Source organism: Apis laboriosa, unplaced genomic scaffold (genome assembly GCF_014066325.1).
Source record: "Apis laboriosa isolate Shangri-la unplaced genomic scaffold, ASM1406632v1 scaffold56_cov145, whole genome shotgun sequence".
Lineage (NCBI taxonomy): Eukaryota > Metazoa > Arthropoda > Insecta > Hymenoptera > Apidae > Apis > Apis laboriosa.
The window spans coordinates 1,555,144-1,577,617 of NW_025223765.1; the positions used below are offsets into that span (position 1 = coordinate 1,555,144).

General features: G+C 21.3%; 1 protein-coding gene across 2 annotated transcripts in view; it reads right to left on the reverse strand.

Annotated features, from left to right (window-relative positions):
- LOC122717717 (scavenger receptor class B member 1) overlaps positions 1-22,474 on the reverse strand; it is a 48,003-nt gene that overhangs the window by 2,525 nt on the left and 23,004 nt on the right. For both annotated transcript variants that reach the window (XM_043942051.1, XM_043942052.1), the window contains exons 4-6: positions 6,340-6,837; positions 3,591-3,789; positions 1,020-1,228 (exon numbers count right to left, since the gene is read on the reverse strand). In XM_043942051.1, coding sequence (XP_043797986.1) covers positions 1,020-1,228; positions 3,591-3,789; positions 6,340-6,837 — 906 coding nt within the window. The remainder of the gene's footprint in view (positions 1-1,019; positions 1,229-3,590; positions 3,790-6,339; positions 6,838-22,474) is intronic.

Consider the following 22,474-nt stretch of genomic DNA (forward strand, 5'->3'; position numbering starts at 1 on the left):
AAAATTTTTCTATTAATACTTTAATATAAATTATTTCCCTAAAAAATATCAGTTTTATACTACTATTCAAATATATTTAATGTTTAATTAAACCGATTTTTTTCTTTATTTAAAAAAAATTTAAAAAATGTAACATATTCCATGAAATTTTTCAGAAAATTGCATTTAATTTTTTTTATTTATTATTATTCTAAAGATCTCAGCACTAAAAAAATTAAATGGATATTCCATATTTATATCCTTTTCTTTATACATACTTAATTAAAGTTCTACATAATTCTAACATGACTAACTTTTCCAATTAATAATTCAACAAATTTTATATACAATTCTTATTTGTTCTTCATCTATTGATCGTTTTAAAATAGGGAACATCTTTAATCTTCTTCAAATATAGCATTTTTTTCAATATATAAATTTAAATAATAAAATCATATTATTATTTATAATGATCCACACAATTGATTATTATAAATTTTTTTAATATTTGATATATGTAATTTATAACATTCTCATAACATAAATTTCTCCTTCTTTAATGTGATAATATTTATTATTCTATTATGTGATAAATAATATTATTCTATTAATTTCTTTAAAAACGACATTTCATATGCAACATTTTAATATATATCTTAATTTCTATGTATTCTTTATATAAAGTCAGAAAATGTTATATATCGTTTATAACTGACAAAAAAACCCTAATAATGGAAAAAATGCGAATCTGATCGATCGACTTCCAAATCCAATACATTTCTAAAAATCGGCCCATATATTGGCTGAAAGTGATTCTACAAATAAGATCATACAGCGTCATATTTGGTGAACAAAAGAACTTCTCTTGCTCGAGTATAAATCTGCCACTTTTCTTAGCTATATATTACTGATCAAGAATCAGTTTTGATTAATTTTTTTTAAAAAGGATATCGCAAAGGAAATAATAAAAAGATCCAGTGTTCACATTATATATCGAAAAAAAAATATTTCAACTAAGGATACAGTGTACGTATACTCACATCTTCGAACCATATAATCGGGAAAACGATATCCGGGAACGAGGCGACCTGTTTAATGTCCCGTACTTGACTAACCGCCAGATTTATCTGAATTCTCGCTTTAGCTCTCAACGCTGTGCCCATCATCGGTAGAACATCGAGATAGAATTGATGATCACGTTCGACCGGCGGTGATATACCTGTTACCGCCTCTCTGAGTGTTGGATCCCCTGAAAAATGTTAGAGATAATATAAAGAGATGGGATATGTTTAAGGTAGGCTTTTTAGGGACAAGATAGTAGAAACAAACGGATTCTCAGCGTTTCGACCGCGGCGAAAGCAAGAATTTCATCAACTGTATTCAAAACTGTGTTCAATGTATGACGACGATTTCCCCAGAGTCGAGAAAAGTTCCCACGGTTCGTTCGCTTGGTCGTCGACCGAATTCGTGTGTAGAAGAGTGAAGAAGAGGAGAGTATGAAGATAGGAAATATAGATAGGTATGTATGTACAGTAATGACTCCACAAGTAACAGGTCATAAGATTCTATAACTGACAGTTCATTATCCCCACTCAGCACGAAGACGACTGCCTTGAATCAATTGTGTAATTCAATTCGGCAATTTGAGACTCTTACTGGCGTTTAAACTTAATTGGTTTAAAGAATTTAATATTCGTATAATTTTAATTCCTCTTTCATCAAAATATTTTTATATATATATATATAAATATATATATATATTTGATTATTGTGCCATTGGTTAAATTGAAATTATTAATTTATTTAAATAAAGTAATATTTTTAAATTAATTTTTTATGTTCAATTCGATATGATTTTTTTTTAAAACTTAAAAAGCTTAAAAAACGACAGAGCAATCGAAATCTAAGAAATAAAATATTTTTGTATTAAATTTTTTTCTTTGCATTAAATAAGAAATATATATTACAAAATTATTACAAAATTCCAAAAAACAAATTAACTTAAAAATAAATTTAATATTTTTATTTTATTTTTTTTTTAAACAATGTAATAATTTAAATCAATTTTAAGTTTGTTATTATTACATAACTCTACATAACTGTAGTATAAATTTTTTCTGATGCGTCAATTATTCTTGTGAAAAGTCTTGTAAAACATCCTCCTTTTGTACAAGTAACGTATATAAAGCAGAATATTTGAAATAAAAAATATTCGGTAAAAGAAGATAATAATTTAAATAGTAATTAGTTTTTTATCTTTTGAAATCCATAATAATCTTTTGTTTATTTTTATTATTATTTAAAATTACTTCATTTTTGAATTCAAATATTTTATTAAAGAATATTAAATTATTATTTTGAATATGAATTGAAAAATAGAAACAAAATAGTTAAAAATAGATAAAAATAGATTATACTTCTAAATAATTGATTGATATGAAATTTAAAGAGATTGAGAGGAAGAATGAATGATGGCTAAATTTAAAATTTTAGCTCCATTATATATTAATTTTTGAATTAACAAAAAACGATACAATACATTAAATTCTGCCTATGCAAACGTAAGTAACACATTTTACATGCTGCCTAGACAGATGTTACTAACTTTCACATTATAGATTGTCGTTGCATTGTTGAGTATAAAATAGTCGATGACATAATACCGATTCTAGTATGCATAAGGTGTTCCAAATAAAATCAGTTATTGTAACTTTGATCCTTCAATGAATGTTTTAGCGAAAATATTAATAAATATATAAAATTGTTTATTATTCTAAATAAATATATATTTACTAAATAATGCAAGTGATTTTAAATTGATAATAATATCATAAATTTATATAATCCGGCTATATAAATACTTATAAGCGAGTACAGAGTGATTGCCTAAAAAATAAAAAAAAAATAGAATAAAAAAATAGAATAAAATTTTTTTGTCCAAGTCTTCATTTTCGAGAAAATCAAACAAATTTAAAAAATTTTACTTTTTAAATATAAATGGAATTTGTTAATTTTTGAATAATTCATATTTAAATGTACAATAAAATTTTAAATTTAAAATTTAAATTTTAAATTCTTGTTATGAACATATACAATCAAAAAGTTGTACAATCGACGATTTCTAAAATTCGGGTTTTCAAAAATTAATTTAATAATAAAAATTTAAAAAATAAAATTAAATCTATTTTCATATATAAAATAATATATATAATTTTTTACATTCATATTTAATTTCACTCGCAAAAATTCAATTTTCTCAAAAATAAAAAAATCTCTGACAAAAAATTTTATTCTATTTTTTTTTTTATTTTCATATTTTTTTCATAAATTATCCTATATCTGCTTATCTTATACTGCTTACGTATTATTCGAAGGTTATCCTATATATTATCCTATATATAAGTCTTTCTTTTTCTCATTCTTTTTCATTCACTCATTCTCACTCACTCACTCACTCACTCACTCATACACTTTTTTTCATCATATTGAAAATGATCCGGTAGATAAACAGCTCAAATTACCGAGGCAACCGAATTCGAGAAATTAACCTAACTATTATAAGCTATTTATGAAACTCTTGTATAACAAGATAATTAAATTATCCATCTTACCGAGATAAAAATGCGGGAAACTGAGCAACACCGGTGAATCGTATTGGCAGAGGGAGACATTGAAGGTTCCTTCGGGAGCGCAAGGTGGCCCGGCCGGGCAGAAACATTGCTGCGATTCTAATCGGCTCGGTGAAGCGAATGCATCTTTGGCAGGGACGAACCTATATCCAGGAATTCGACCTGGAGTGATCACTTCCTCCTGAAATCATTCGATCAAAGCTATCTGAATTCTTATTGGAAAAGAGGAAGAGGAATTGAGATGTTAAAAATTAGTAATTTTTTTTATTCGTGTCTTTCTATAGTATTCGATGAAAAATATCAATTATTCTTGAAAATAAATATATAATATATAATAAAAAATTAAATAAAAATGATTTAATAGTTTTTGAGATATAAAATGTTATAATAGATATATATATATTAAATATATATATAATAAATATATTATATATATATATATAAATATATTATATATATAAATATATATAATAGATATATATTAAATAAATGAGAATGTTGAATGATATGATATGAAATAATATAATAAAAAAGTAATATAATAAAATGTAATAAAAAATATAATTTAAACTTATTCGAGAGGAAAACAGTAAAATAGCAAAATCTTGTTGTTAAGAATGCTAACATAGTGGAATATAGAAACATCACAAAATATTAAATAGGAAATATTTTAAAAAAAATTAAATTCAAAATTTATTTCTTGAATTTATAGTAACGAATATTTTTTTCAAATTTTATATCAATTATCAGTTTTTTTATTTATTTATTTCATATCATATTAATTTAATATTCCAATGTATTAATCTTTGTTGAATTTAAAAAAATTACAATATTTTTAATAAATTTTTTAAAAAAATCGTGTTTAAAGAATTATTTCATCAAAAATTATAAATATTTATCCAATGTTTATCTAAGCTTAATAGATTAAATAAAAATAGAACAGTCCTCAGATATTATAATGTCAAACATAAAAATTTAATTAATATGAATAATTAATATTTCACTAAAAATGAATATAGAAAATGTAGAAAAATCTACAATCTCATCAATGTAGAATCTCATCAATGTAAAATGTCATCATTACATATATCTTATCTGTAGAACCATTGACTCGTCTCATTAGACGTATATACATCAATAAAATGTATTTTTAAAGACAGTATTTTATTTATAAAAACGTTTAATTCAAAAGATACGATTTTTTGATAATTTAACCATTTAAAGAAATATATAGGTATTATAATAAAAACTCATTTATACTATGGAACCAATTTGTTGCATCGATTGTTTTACCATCTTATGTATATGTAGATAGCAAAATCATTTATTTATTTTTGGCATTTGGTTTTGTCAGAATGATATCCGTATTATATATAAATTTATTAGCAAAATCATTTTTCGAACAACATATTTATATTGTAATGGAATTCATTTTCTTTATTATACACAGAGTGATACATATAGTACAAATGTAGTCAAGAAAATTCTAACTTTATTATAAAATATGATATAGTATAAAATTTTTTCATCTTCATTTTCACGTAAATTAAATTTGAAAATTGTTTAAATACAAATGGAATTAATTTTTATTGAATATGAATGAAAACATAAATCAATATTATGATCCACTCTACATACAATGAATAAACAAAAAATAATAATAAAATTTTATTTAATTAGTTTCAGTTTTTGTTTTTGGAAAAATCAAGATTGATTTTATATACAATCAAGAAATGATATAATCAATAAATTTTCAAATTTTCAAATTTTTTGAAAACTAATTTTTAAATGAAAAAAATATATTCTACATTTTTTATTTATCTTCACATTTAAAATAATTTTTTATCGACAGTTTATTCATATGCTATAAAGAATTAATTAATTTATTCACTTATATTTAAAAAATTTTGAGAATATTTTGATCTATCTAGAAAACGAAGCATTCTATGTAATTTTGTTAATCTTAATTTCTATCTTATTTCGAGATTATTATAAAATCTCTCCACGAATTAATTCTGTATAAGGATGTTAATATATTCGTAAAATATTTTTGAAAGATAATTGTAAAAATCAAAACAAATACCAAAATTAATATACAAAAATATTGTTTTATTTAAGTTATAAATTTTAATTCAAGTTAGATGAAGTGAAATGAAAACGAAATGAGATAGAGCATTCTATCTGAGTCAATCAAATTGAATTCCTTATTCCTTTCTTGAATAAGTTAATAAATAAATTTCAATCGATATTTTTGTATAATTTTTGTATTTATTTTAGTCTCTAAAATCGATTTTCCAAAGATATCTCATGAATATATTAACCTTACCTTGTATATATGAGAAAGTGTGTCTAAATCGTGTCTGAATGAAAAAAAAAAAAAAAAAAAAAATTACAAAATAACGTTAATAGAATAAAGCCTCGTAATATAATATATAAAAAACCAAATTTATATAAAAGAAAAAAATTCAAAAAAAACTAGCCATATACGTATACTCGTGAAAATTGGATTTTCGACGAAGATATAAAATCGTGCGAACACTATTGCTTTCGGCGAATGATCGAATCGGTAAAAAATTCAACATCTGACCGAGCTAATGGATTCCTAAGAGATTAAAATTCTAAAATAAAAATTTTATTCTTAATTTGAATACTAACGAAAGACATTAAAAAAAAAAATTCATTTTTAATAATAGCCCAATGTAAAGTGCAGTCATCAACCACTACACATTACCTTAAACACCAGGGGCAATGCCCTGCAGAGATCCTTGTCGAAGATTTTCAACACCGTCTCCTTGGTGATGCGTGGCGGAAAGATGCTGCCATCAGTGCCGGCTATCGAGTCGCACTCTGAGGTGGTCCAATGGCCCAGGTTTCTCTTCCCGTTGTAATTATCCAGGATCCCGTACTTACCGATGTCCTCTTGCCCGGTGTAAATTGTGAACAAATCGGGCATGGTCCCATTTTTCCCGTACAACAGACCGAACTGATCGTAGGGCAGTTTCTGCTCCTTCGGCACAACATCTTTGGCCAATTTGAGCAGCGGATCCTCGTAACCCCAGAGAAGTTGGCCGATCGACACCTCGACGAACGGTTTTATTCGAAGGATATCCATGATCGAGGCCATCGCTAGCCTGAGGAAACGAGCTGCATACTTGGACTGGCTGGTGGCCGAAAGCATCGGCACGTTTGGGACTACGACCAAATCCTCCTCGGAGCCGGCTGACAGTTCCTGTAATTTTTTTTCACGTGATCCTTACTTTCTTTTTTCGTGAGAGGATGGAAATGAAACTTGATTCTTAGATCAAGGAAAGGGAAATGATTCGAATTTAAAAGTTTAAAAATTTTTGGAATTTAAGATTATGGAAAGTTTTTTAAAAAATCGAAATTTGCAATATATATTTGCAATATATTTTTCGAAATTTGCAATATATATTTGCAATATATATATATTTTTGTTTTTCTTTTTTTTTTTTTTTTAGAAAGAAAGATTTTGTCAGGAATTAAGAAATTCGATTTGTGAAATGTAATTTTTTGAAATTCTTCAAATTTAGATATTTATGATATATTAATAATAAGAATAGTTATCTTTTTGATTTGTAATAAAAATTAAATTTGTATGTTTTATTTATATTTTACTTTTTCTCTGTAAATTATTGTACATGGAAGTGAAATCTTATTAATTAAAATAAATGTAAAATTAAATTCAATTATTTATACCAATTATTATTTATTCCAAAGATTTCAAATGATAAAAATAACGAAAACTTTCGAGATTCGAGAATTCAAAACTTCTGTTTAACTGTTTAATTTCGAAGTAGTTTTTGAGATTTCGAAATTTTGAATGAATGTTCCATTCCTAATGTATTTATCATCATCATTAATGTCACTGATTTTTAATGAATATAAACAATACAAATCATCAATTTGCTTATTTTTTACATATAGTAATTTTAAATTATCAAATTTAAAATGATCAATTTTTTTAATAAATTTTAACTGCTAATTTATATAATTTATATAATTATTTAAATAACAATTTTTTAAGATTTTCTTTAATTTTAAAAATATTTTAGTATAATTTTTCTGTAAATTTTATAAAGAAGACATTTTAAATAAATGTCCAGCAAATAGAATTTAAAAAATAACACACTTTTGTTTCTTATTAAATAAAAAATATATCCACAAGATATAATTTATTTTTAATTAATTAAATTTATTTTTAAATTAAAAAATTAATTTTTTTTAAACAATTAAAATCAAGTTTTTAGTTTCATTTTTACTTTCTATTTATAAATAATCAAGTTTTTTGTAATACATTAATTATTGTGCCTATTACGAAAAATCTTTTGATAAAATATAATTTAATTTGTAATTAAATAAATAATGCAAGAAGTATCTAAACCACTAGTATTAGATAAAAAGATACTGCAATTGATTTTTTTTAACAGAATATTTTAATTTAGAATTAAAATATTGTTTATGGTTTTTTAAAAAGAATCCATATCATGTTTTTATATTAATTTTATGCACATATTCTATATTTCAAAAATATAGAAAATTTATTTTATATAAAAAAATTAAACGAAGATAAATTAATCTCTTCAATTGATTTTATGATTAACGATCCTCTTCTCATTCTATTTATTTGAAATGATTATGAATCTCTTCCTCATTATGAACATAATTATTGACCTGAATTAAAATTTTGAGAAAAAATTAAAAATACTTCAAAATACTTCAAAATTAAAACAAAAAAAAAATGATGTTTTAATATTTTTCATCATTAGAGTATTAAAAAAAAAATAGAAAATAAAAAAATATTCATTTCAAATTTGAAATCGTTAATTAGAACTCGAAATATCGTAAAAAGAATTTGAAAAAATATGACTTCGAGGAAATCGTATTTGAAATCTTATACTAAGCACGTATACTTATGACTAATCAACCAGTTAGTCCGGAATAACATTCTTTTCAACGTCTGCAACTTGATTAATTTCATGAATCAAACAATCCTTCGACAAATATATTTTTGAGAAAATATATATTTTAAGAAATTATTTTAAGAAAATAAAAAAAAAATTGATCTTTTAAAGATTTTAAACTAGAATACTTATTAAATTCATAGTAATTCATTAATCCTTTTTTTTATTTTCATTGTTTCTTGAAATTATTTTTTATATTTTTATATTTTTTTATATTTCACTTGCAAAAGATTTTTCGATTAGTAGGAAAAATATTAAACAATATTTTGAATAGATTGTAATATATTAACTTGTTACAAAAAAAAAAAAAATGATCAAATTCTAAATAAAAATAAATATTGATATTTATAATTTTATTGAAAATAATACTTATTTATTTTTTTTTGATTCAAAAAATTTGATTCAATAAATTCAATATCTACTATTAATTGATTCAATTTTATTTATTAATTTAATTAATTTTTATTAATAATTCGTTTTTCTTATAATTATTAATTATTATATTATTTCTTTAAAAAAATGATTTCTTATAATTATATTTGTCAATTATAATGAATTTTTAATGAAAAATTGTTTCTTTTTTTGATGCAATCTTTTTTGAAAGTTTTATTAATATTTACAACAAATTTTTTACATATTTTTTTTAGATTTAAATATTAAATTTTTATAAGAAAACACTTATTAAAATAATAATTTAATATTAAATTTAATATTATAATTCATTATAATAGATAATTTGCTTTTTCATAATAAAATTTGAAAATTGATATTTTTCAGTAACAACTATTATTATTGATATATTTACTCATTTATTTTTAAATAATTTTATAAACATAATTTTTTTTAAAATACTAGGAAAAATACTAATGATACAAAAAAAATATATTATGCAGTATTAATAGTTTTTTTATAGATTGACGCATAAATATGCATATGCAAATCAATTTTAATTTTAAATAAAATTCTATAATTTTTAATATATATAGATTTAATATATATAGATATATAAGATAGTTATTATTATTATTTTTTACAAGATTATATTATTATATCGAAAAATTTTTAATTTAAAATATTGTAAGTAATTTAAAGTTTATAAAACTTATTATAAAAAAAAATATATTTTCTAAACTAAAAATTTTTGTAAAATTTATAAACTTAAATTTTAACAAATTAAATTATTTCTTAAATTGAAAATTTTTCGACATCAATACTTTAATAGTTTTTTTTTGTGAATAAGCAGGAATTACATTTATTAGTATATTAAAAATTATATAATTTCATTTAAAAAATTGAAATCATATGATGTTCATGCGTCAATCTATAAAAAAACTAGTGTTACATAATATATCTACATTTTGTATCATTCAACATCTATATTATATTACTTATTAATTTATTAATTTATCAATTTTTAAAATATTTCTTTATATAATTCATATTTTTATTATTCGATATTTGAATATTTCCTGTTGAATCGAATTCATTCATTATTAAAACTAATATCTCCATTATTAGATCTAATATAATAATAAAAGAGATAAGACTTTTCAGATAATAGAACACAGATATTTCTTTAATGAATTATTCTATATATTATTTTAAAAAAAATAATTGCTTATTTATGAGAAAACAATGATATAAAAAATCATTTAATTTTTATTATAAAATTATAATAATAAAGTTCATACTTTTTAATTTTTGTAAAATTGCAAAAATTTATTAAATTACATAATTATATATATAATATATAATAATATACAAAATTGAATAAAATTGCATTCCATTTGAATTCCCGTTGAATTGTCGAAGTCATTTTTAATGCATTTCTCTACTATTTCAGTATTTAAAATATCGTTAACAATATCTTCTTAGTTATAATTTTTATTTTATTTAAGCTACTTCCTGTAATATTAATATATTTTCCATATATTCTATGTAATAGATTTATTAACAGATTTTTCTGCATCTTAAGAATTGAATGTTCTGTTCGTCAATTTTTCAATTTCATGAATTAAAGCTTTTTTCATATTCTTATATTATTACGAATAAAAATAATGCACAATTCGAATAATAAAATATTTGATTAATGAATATTTGATCAATATCGTTTCAAGTGCTCTTGTACTTCAATAATAATAATAATTATAGACTATTTATTATATGCAATATTTTAACTAATATATCATTATTTTTCATGATTCTCAAGTTTTTGAACAAACAAAATTCAATCAAATTATATATCAAATTGTATACATAATGTTTGTGATATTATTGAAGATATACAAGAATAAATTATCTTTATAAGTGGTTTAAAATAGCATATTTGATATTTGGTTATAATTATAGGATTTATGTAATACCATGAATCATGCGACGCTACGATACCCATTGCTGATGCCATTTGTTGATTTATGAATATAAGAAATCAAAACGAAGCAATGTTTGTTTATATCTAGAACAAGTAAAATTGAATTTTTCATATTTTTTTAATAATTATCATATTTAATAATATCATCATTATTTTTTTGAATCCCATAATATGTATATTATAAAACAAATGTATACAAAATATAAATAATTAAAATTAGCACACTTATCTTTATCTTTTACCAATAAATATTTACCAATTTTCTATAGATTTCATTTAGAATAGAACTGATTGTTGTATTTGTATTAAAATGTTGATTTTATATAGATAATTAATTAATAATTATAAATGTTTACTTTATAAACAAACAAATTAGAATAAGTTTATTAATTTTTTATTTATATATTTAGGAATTTTGTTGAAGAAAAAGAAAAACCAAAAGGCCAAGAAAATCCAGAAAAAAATTCAATATAGAAAAAAGTTTTTCTTAGAAGTAAAAACAAAATATCAATAAAAATGTTAATATTTAAAAAAAAAAAACACTGAAAGTGACGTTAAGAAGTACAATGCTAACCGTTACAATGCTAACCCTACTTATATTTTCTTTTCCATCGAAAGTTAACGGACTCCTCTTTCGATACACGGTGGAGAGAAATTGGAACTCATGTTGGTATGCGAGTATGCAACCGGTAAAGATATTGTTCGATCGTTCGCACCCGCACACCGACCCATATTGTTATCGTTGTCCGCAAAAATAACAATACTGGGAAACACGGGTGGCAACGCGTGCGCGCGTTACACCTTTCGAAGAATCGTGCCACGTACACGTTTACCTCTAATTCATGGAACCACATTGCTCCGCTATTACGATCTTACCCAACTCTCGAGTTCTGTTGATCGTTACTAACCAACACACCATGCGTTGCGTCATACTGCGCGAACCGACTTAACTCTCCCGCGAAACGAGAAACCACTGTGCTACTATTGCCTATACCCCGCTCCATCCCTCGAAACAGACGTAAAACTGGTGTGCATATTTTCCACGTCTCTACATTCTCTCCGCGGTTTTCTAATGTCGGTGAAAAAAAAAAACTTCGTTTCTACCTGTTTTTCACGCCATATACAACATCGATGGTTTTTTGCATACTTCTGGCTCAATAGGTAAAACAGTTGCGTATAATTTTTCTCCAGAGTTACATAATACGGTGGAACTTCTATATTCGTTATTAATCCTGAAAAACGAATATGGAATTTTTTGCTTTTATAAGAATTAATGAAGAAGGAAATAGTTGTAATTCTCAACTTCGAATCAGGTTAGTAGATAGATAAAAATTTAAAGAGGAATTTAATTATATCGTATAATTTAATTATACGAATTTAATTATGAGAAGAAGACAGAATGATATTAAAACATATTCTTATCCAAGAAAATGTAATGAATATTGAATTTGACGAATAGGCGAACGAATATAAAGATTTTATTGTATATTCAAATTGTAAATGTATATTTGTATGAAATATTTAAATATTTATTTCGAAATTTATACAAATTTTAGATATATAGAATACCTCACTTTTTTTTATATAATTATAGGGGAAAATTATTTATGTATTCTTTAAAACAGATATAAAACAATAATTTTTTTAAAATTAGACAAATAATTTGAATTTTTTGGAATATTAAAAGGATTAGTAGATAATATATAAAAAAAAATGTTTAAATTATTATTGATCAGAATTAAAATAAAGAAAAAATTTAAAATCACTATTTTTAATTTTTTTGCTTGTTTATGAATATAATGAAAATTTAAAAACATGCTTTTGTGATATCTATAATTCATATAACATAAATTTAAAAACTATCATAATAATTATAACAAATTTTATTTATAGAAAAAAATGTTTTTATTTATAGAAATGTATAGAACAAAAAATTGCATATATATATTGTATAGATATATTGTAAAATAAAAAATGTAACGATATATTGCAAAGATTGCAAAAGTTAGCACTTCTTCTTCAAATATTTTATTAAATAGTTTTATTATGTAAATATTTTAACATATTAAATTGTAATATATATAATTTTGTAAAATATGTTCTACTAAAACTATTTAATTGTTACATAGTGTACTTTTTATTTCATAATATTATCCAGTTATTTACATTGATAAAATTTAATTGATGATATTAATTTTATTTTAATTGATTTAAAGAAATTGATTTTTGAAAAAGCTTTATAGTTTAACCATGGCCTCATAGAAAAGATAAAATGACTGATCATAGCTATTCATATGGAAAACAGATGTGACAAAATAGACCAAGGTTTTGTTTGTTGATCATTGAGAATATAAAAATTTCTAGTATTTTTCTCTGATTAATTCCAATTCATAAAAATTGCTTCTCATATTTAGATTTAGAAAATAAATAAATGAAAAATATTCTTGTTACATATATAATAAAAATATTCCTTTTCAATATTTTTGTTGAAAGCTACATCATAGTATTACATTACATAGTATTACATAATATACATTACATAGTATTACATATATATATATATATATAATATTTCGTGAAATCAAATTTGATTTATTTATTATAGAATTTTTTTCAATATTTTTATCAGTTATCTTTTTCCAATGAAATTAAATTTATCATAAGTTTTTTTTATCGAGATACATTGTTTTTAAATTATTTCATTTTTTCATTTATTTATTAATAAAAATGAAGTTTACAAAGATTTGAATTTATTTTTTCAAATAAAAGAATAAAAAGAGTAGAAATTTATGGTACATAGATGTACATAATTATTATCCATATTATTATCTTGGATTATATATTATATATTATATAATCTTGAATTATATATTACATATTATATTGAAAAAATGAAATAAAAAAAAAGTTACAAATTGATCAAAATAATGAAAAAATTATGCATCGAATAAAGTATAAATAAAATGATTAAAATAATAAAATTTTTAATCATTTTATATAAAATTATATAAAATTTTATAAAATTTTTTTATTTTTGAAAAAACAATTCTGCATGATATTGGAATTTCGAATATTTTAAAAATAAATGAAAGTAATTTTAAATAATTAGAATAATAGAAAATTCCAAGGATTTTCTTAGAATACTTTGCGCATAAAATATAAAAAAATTTGTAAATATGTTAACATGTAAATTTATAATCGAGAAAATATCATTAAAATATATAAAAAAAAAAATAAAAAGAATTATTAAGATAACCCCGAAATATTAATGATCTGTAATTAACAATTAATATATAATTGATATATAATTTATTATTATGAAATGATATTTATAATTTAATTTTATTATAAATATGTATTAACATCTAATAATAATTTGATGATTTAAATTATTTAAATAATTAAAATCTCATATGATATATTACAAAATCATTTAAATATTCAAAAAAAAAGTTCATAAACATTCATGAAACATCACACAAACTAAAATGTGAAATAAAAAATTATTGAGATGTAAATTAATAAGATAAAATAGAAAAAAAAGAGAATCATTAAAATGCAGATTAAAAATATTCATAAAACGGATGGAGATATTAATAAGCCAAAAATTATTTTTTATTATTATAATTATTTAATTAAATTATAAGCATATTAATATATATGAAGATATATTCATAAAAATATTTGGACTTCAACTTACACATACTCAAATTCATTTGATTTAAAAATTTTTGAATGAAAATTCAAGTACATATAGAGCGTATATGTAAATAGTTTTCAACATTTTTTTTTCAACATTTTTAATATATTTTCAACATTTTTATTTTTTCTAACAATAAATTGATAGAAACAATAAAATTTGAATAATTTAATTTAAAATTTTTCTTTATTTTACATTATAGATATGTTATGATGTAAATTATAATATAAATTACGATTATCTTTAAAAAACAAAAAAATTGAAACTTTGATTTCATTTTCTTAAAATAGTATTCAGTCAAAAGAAATTTTTCATTACTCCATATATAATATAATAATTTTCTAATTAAACTCTACATACAGAGTTTCATTAAAGATAAATGAAATTTTAACTTTTTAATTTTTTTTTATTTTTCTTATTTTTAATGAAATTTTTATTCTTTTAATGAATATATAGAGCATAATAATTATGTACAATAATTTTTTTTTTCTCATTAAATATTACTTTAAGAAAATCAAAATTTTAGTACTATTTTTCTTTTTTAAACAACTCTAATAATGCAAAATGGAGCAAAATTCTCAGATGATCTATCATCCTGCTATAAAATAAATGCAGATGAAATTCAAAAATTAAAAAAAAATGCTCAAAATTGATTAAAGATTGATTTCATTCTCTCAAAAAGATTTCTGGTTGACAAAAAAATTGCTTCATATGTAAGCTATTATGTAATATACACAAACTTTCATTCAAATCAAAAGTTTGGGATTAAATACTATACATTTTTATAAACCAATATAGACATTATATACACATTCTTTAATGCAATGTAAAATAAATAAATATAGAATTCATTTAATAATTTCATAACTTTTTAGATATTTATTATGGTTAATAAATATTTACGAAGGAAAATCCAAAGTTTTTATGCAATCTAAATTTTTATATGTAAAAAATTGTAGTTCTTGCTACATAAAAAGTACATTTACATCTATTAGATTTTGTAATATAATAAATTTTCCTTCATATTTTTTTCAAAATATAATAAAATGATAATTTTATGTAAACATTTTTATATATTAATTATTACATATTACATTAGACATATTACAATCATTTTGCACAACTTATTTATATTTCTGCCATTCTTTGAATAAATAATTACGTATTTCTTTGTAGAATTCTTTTTATTTTATATTTTTGTATTCTGCTTTTTTTTGTAAAAAAATTCAAATACACATAAGATTATAATATATTTGTGCACATTTGAAAGATTAATTCTAGTAAAAACAAAACTATTAAAATTGGTGTATAAAAATATTGGATTAAGACTTATTTATTAAGTTACAAGTAAATTATAAATTTTTATGCAAATTTAAATTTGCATGAATATAACTACAAAAATAAAAAATGAAATAAAAATGTTTGTTTTATCTTTTAAATGTCACAATATGTACCTTGAATTGGACATTCTATATCTTTTTGCATATCATATGCATTCTGTAGATTTTAGTATATTTAAATTTTTTTGAATAAATGTATAAATTTCCGCAATCTGTTGCTATAAGCAATTTAAATGAGTGAGATAGAAATAGAACAGCATAACAAAAGTAGAACTATTTTGTCCAATAAATTTGGATTTCTTATAATTTGATAAATAAACTTCCATTTTTTTATAACTTTTGTTTTGACTCTCTCTTCTTTGACAAGAATCGATCCAAAGATCGAATCCAAAGATATTTTACAAATACATTATACATATTTACTTCTCGATTTTTTAATATTTTCATTATACATTGAATGATTTTTATTTTAATTTTACAAAATAATAATAGAAAAACAAACGAAAAAATCGTCAAAATATGATGAATAAAGATGGAAGTGGATAAGGTAAAGTTAATAATAACCAAATTGTAATGATATTTTTTTCGTCGTAATATAAATACCGTATGCACTATATGCATCAACGTAGTGGAAAATTACTTTATTTTCTGCACGTGAATGATGCTTTCATATTCAATTGGGCGCAATACTTTTTACTATTAATGATGTGGTTAAGTGGCAAAATTTCATAACAAAAGTACTCTTTTGTAATGCTAACAGACAAGAAAACCTTTTATCATAGACGCAACCGGACTTATTACACAACCTAATATATATTATATGTCGGAGAAGAGTTGTTCAAAGCTAATTTTCACTTCCTTCACTAGATATTAACACTTTCTTTTGAAATGACGAATTCTGTAATAACACATTTCAGAATTGTTCATTGCATTGTTTTTAATGTTTTGAGTAAGATTTGGAACAGTTTTCGAAACTATTTCATAGATTTTATAAACCGTGGAACTTTTTTAAAAATATCTTCACATTCAAACAAAATAAATAGTAAGAATATTTTTTCTTAAAAATATAAATTTTAGTTTGAACAAAATGAAATATAAAATATGATAAAATATGAAATATAAAAATATGAAAAATTTCTGTTTAACAAAAATATAAATTACAGATATCAGAAAAATCCTTCATCACTGTAATAAGTTCTATTATTCAGAGAATAATATTACAATCTTTTATTTATTATAATGATAAATATTAATAATATTACAATGATATTATATTTTTTTGTCCTATAAAATATTATATTATTAAATAAAATACCTAATAAAAATAATACCTAATAATTTGATAATTTTATTTATTTTTATTAAATTTTTCCTAATAAATGTTCAAATAACTTGTTTCTATGAAATACTTATTTACACAAATTTTATAATATCTGTTTTATATGAATTCAATATTTTTTATTTCGATATGAGATACTAAACAGAAAAAAATAATAGTCGAAATTCAATATCTATATTTTAATCATGTCACATTAATGTCTCGTTATATATTCAGTAAAAAATCATATAAGCATTATGCTTCTCTTTTTTACCTTACTATTGCATATTAAATATTTTTTTTATTCAAATTAATTTAATTTTATAATATAAATATAATTTTATAATATAAATTTTATAATATAAAATATAATTATTTCGATTATTATTTATTATTGTACAACTCAATTTCATATAAAAATTATTTGATTAAAATTTTATTTTAAACAAGTATTCAAATATGTATTATTTCATCAAACTCTAAACTTAAATGAAATAACGTTGCTAACAATTGATCAGAGCGTTAGAAAAAGAGATTTGATAGAAAGAAAAAATGAGATAGTAATATTCAAAATCGAATATTATGTTTGTGTATATTAAATATAAAAATACGAAAGTCTAAGTTAACAATCTTTTCCGTTGCTAAAATAATGTTGCTTTGTTCTGATTCTCGATTCGATCATAACGTTCGCGTAACGTATATCAGAAATAAAAGTGTAAAAAAAGAAATTAGTGAATTTGTAATATTCATTCGAGCATACATAAAAAAGCAATTGCGATTGCTTGTATGCATTTTTTATGGATACGTGATATTAATGTGTAATATTGATTCATATTATTAATAAGTGATATCCAGATCAATTATTATTTCCCTCTGCATAATAATAAGAAATATTGAGTGCAAGAGTGAAATAAAGATAATGATTTGTCAATGATTTGATTGGCTCATGTTTAATAATTTAAAATTCAAATTGATTCAAGTATCATTTCAGACTTTAGACTTTTTTGTACATGTGAAAATAACTAGTTATAAAAACAATTGTCTATTCAAAAAACACATTCAATTTTTTTAATTCAAAATCTTATAGAAGTGTGTTTTCTTATGAATTTTTATAAATTTCAGTAAATAGACAGATTGTACAAGTATCATACAATAATTCAGCTATGGATTTAAATAAAATGTTTGTAGCATAAAATGATTTACCTATGGATTTAAAAGTGATGTGTTAATATTTTGGAATTTACTAAAATTTAACTATTCGAGATAAGTTTTTGTTAAATAAAAAGTTTTGTTAAATACATTATATTACGTTACACTGAAATTCATTTGAAATAATCATTTATATATAAAATATATTTACTTTCATCGAAAGACTCCGCAAGTGACATTGCAATACTTTATTATTATGCATCTAGTTGAGCATTTTCGCTCTTTCGTCATCTCACTCTATATAAACTTAATACTCACTAATATAAACTTAAAATGTTTATAACTCGTTAATTAAGCTTTATTGGATATTGTGTGAAGTATGAACTTTTTTCATTGTTTTGATGTCTAGAATCCATTCTCCAAATGATAGATTATGATGAAAATGTTCTGCATTTTTATGAAATGTATCCTACGTATATACGTAGATTTTAAAATTTTCTCATATCAAATATGGAAAATTAGTTCGAGGATTCAAAACGATTTTTATTTTTAATGTGATAATAAGAATTACTACCGCAGTATCAAAGTGAAACGTTATTTACATAATTAATTTTTTAATTAGTCAATTTATAAGCAAAATCAATTAATTTATGAGCATGAGAAAAAAGATTAATTATGAAAAAAGTTTATTCAGATGAAAAAACATAAAAACAAAAATGATTTTATTCCACAATTATATACAGCAATTATTGTGAAATGAAATCACATCAGCAAAATGCAAAACTTATTAAATCAAGATTCATAAAAACAATTAGACGTATAAATTTCAAATAAATTATCATTCATTATGTTAACATTATACTTTTATTTAGTATTTTATATTAATTGCAAAATAATTTTTTCAGAATTATCGTAAGTCAAACATTTTTTTCCAAGCAACATTTTAATTCATTCTTTTTCAATAGATAATAAAAAAAATATCCTAATTATTTTTTGTGTATTTTACACTTTCTAAACCAATTTAACGTTACCATAAGTTTTTTATTTATATAGAAAAAATTATTATGTTACATAAAAAAAAATTTGATATTTTTCATTAATTTTATATTATTGCATTTCATTAAAAGTTTATTGTTAAATGTAGTAGTAGAATTGCTTTTCTATTTCTCAAGTAAATAAATGATTTTTTTCGGGATGTTAATATATTCGTGGAATTCTTTTGGAAAATCGATTTTAAAAATTAAAACAAAGATAAAAGTTGGTATAAAAATGCCAATTAAGGGTTATTTATTAAATTAAAAACAATTTAAGTTTATGTTAGATAAAGCAGACATAAGTTTACCTCGACTGACATTTTTCTATATCAATTTTCATATTTGTTTTGGCCTCTAAAATTAATCTTTTAAAAATCTCTTATATATATATATACATATGTATGTACTTAGGATATCTTATTTCATCTTCGTTTTTTCAGTATTATTATTTATTATAAAATGTATTAGATAAAATTTGAAAAATATTGAAAAATATATATTCTAATGTTATTAATTCTTCATATAAATTGATCATTTGCGTATCCTTATCTTTCAATATAAAATAAATTTTACAAAATTCAAATTGAAGTCTCCTAAACTAATAATTTTTATACATATATTTTATACATATATCTATAAATTTTTTTATAGAGAATAATTAATAACTACTTATATAATTTAACAATATTTTTTTATAGAAAATATCGAGCTATATCAATTGATTTATTGAAAAATCAATATAATTCTATTTCAAAAAGAAAGTTGACCTTTATATGACCTTTACATATTCACTCACAAAAGAACTATTAATAAATTTTATTTTTCGTTGTGAATAATAATACTGAGAAAATCAAGATATCAAAATCAGATGAAACACCTTGTATTAACATCTAGTAGATATAGTAATGCTTGAATAACTGTCACAGAATCAGAAATTAAGAGGGGAACTAAGTATCCTGAGAATTGTTACAGTTTCTTCCTCGATTTCGCTCGCTTTACTAGGTCACAGGAAATGAGAGATGTTTCTAAAGGCATATGCTTCAAAAACTAGAATTTTAAGTTGAAATTTATGGAGATAAATTTATAAATGAGAAAGTACATGTAATAACATGCCTCTGTTGACAAGATAATTCATATAAATAACGACATATCAATATTTTTCAATTAATCACAAATGCGATAAAATAATAAGTGCAATAATTATATTTATTATATTTATAAAATAGTGCAATCAGGCTTTCTGATATAGTATAGTAATTTTAATTTTCTACTTTCGAACAATTTTCACTGCGTAGTAAGGAAATTATATTTTCTAAGTTTTATATCTATATTTTGCGTGATAAATTAACACATGTTTGAAAAGTAGAAAACAATTTTTTTTTATCTTTTAAAGTTTAAAATTCTAAATCTGAATATTGTAAAATACGTATGAATATTATGACATGTATCTTCTATTCCATTATGATGAAATGAAAATTGCTAATATTAAATCAATTTATAAATTATTCACCGTTTTAATTCATATTGCCGATCTGCAACTTTGTTCATTAAAGCCATACATTTACATTAAGCAACTTTCGATCGATCATGCAAATCGACTGACCTCGAATCATTCAAAACCAATCGTGTAAATTTCAATCGGGTAAAATAAATAACTAAAGTTGAGCAACTTGGCTTGTAAATTACCTCATATAAATCTAGTTCAAGAGGTAATATAACAAGAGAGATGTCAGAAGTTATATTAATCTTAATATTAATTTTTATTGCAAAAAAATATATATATATTCGATCAAAAATTGCTTAATGTAAATATTTTAAATAGAGAAAAGAATTCTTGAATAGAAAAGAAAATTTTTATAAAAATAAAAATTAAGTATCAATCCGAAATCAGAATGATGAAATTTCTCGAAATCAATTATTACATAAATGAAACATTAAGATATAAAAATTATTAAATTATATTAAATTATATATAAATTTATACAAGATATTAATGTAATAGTAAAATTTTTGAAAGCTCGATTCTAAAGGTCAAAATAAATATAAAAATTATAAAAATATTAAAATGTCGACTGAAGAATATTTATTAAGCTATAAACAATTTTAATTTACATTATAAACACAGATAAAGTGAGATTAGCATAAAATGAGACATAGCGTAACAAAAATTCATTTAATGAAAATTTTAAATGTTTACAACTAGCAATAGAGTATTCATGCAAATTGAATTTTTTATGAAAATTGTAAAAATAAAACTGAAATTAATTTTTTTTCATATTTCGGATTATATGCACTTTGTTAGATATTTTATATCTTTTTATATATAATGCATGTAATCTGTGTAATCTATAATTATATTTTCACAAATGCACAAACTTTCACAGTCTGCTTATAATTTAACACGTAAATCTCAACCGATATTTTTATATTTGTTTTAGCCTCTATTTTTCAAAAGTGAATGTAACATTCTATATATAAATAATTTTATTTTTGTCTGAATTTTTTACCAATATTTTGCTAAAATTACAGTGAAATATTTTACAAACAAAAATTTACAATGTAATTCAAAGCAATTTTATGATTTTTTAACAAATTTTTAATTGAGACTATTTTAGCTATTATTATTTTTTTAAATTTTTTCTGTACATTTAGATTTTATGACAATAATAAATGTGCATATACATATATATGATAATTATTTAAATGATTACAGATTATTGATTAATAATTAAACATTAATACAGATTACAAATGTTGTATAAAATTATTAAATTATTTTTTGTTATGATTTAAATGATATTGATTATTACAATTATTTTCTGTAATGTATAGATTTTATATGAATTACAATTCTCTTTGCAATTGTTGTTATGAAAAATTGAAAAAAAAATTCTTATGATAAAAATTATTATGATAATTTATATTAAAAATTCATATTAAAAATTTATATTAAGAATATTGTTAATTTTTTT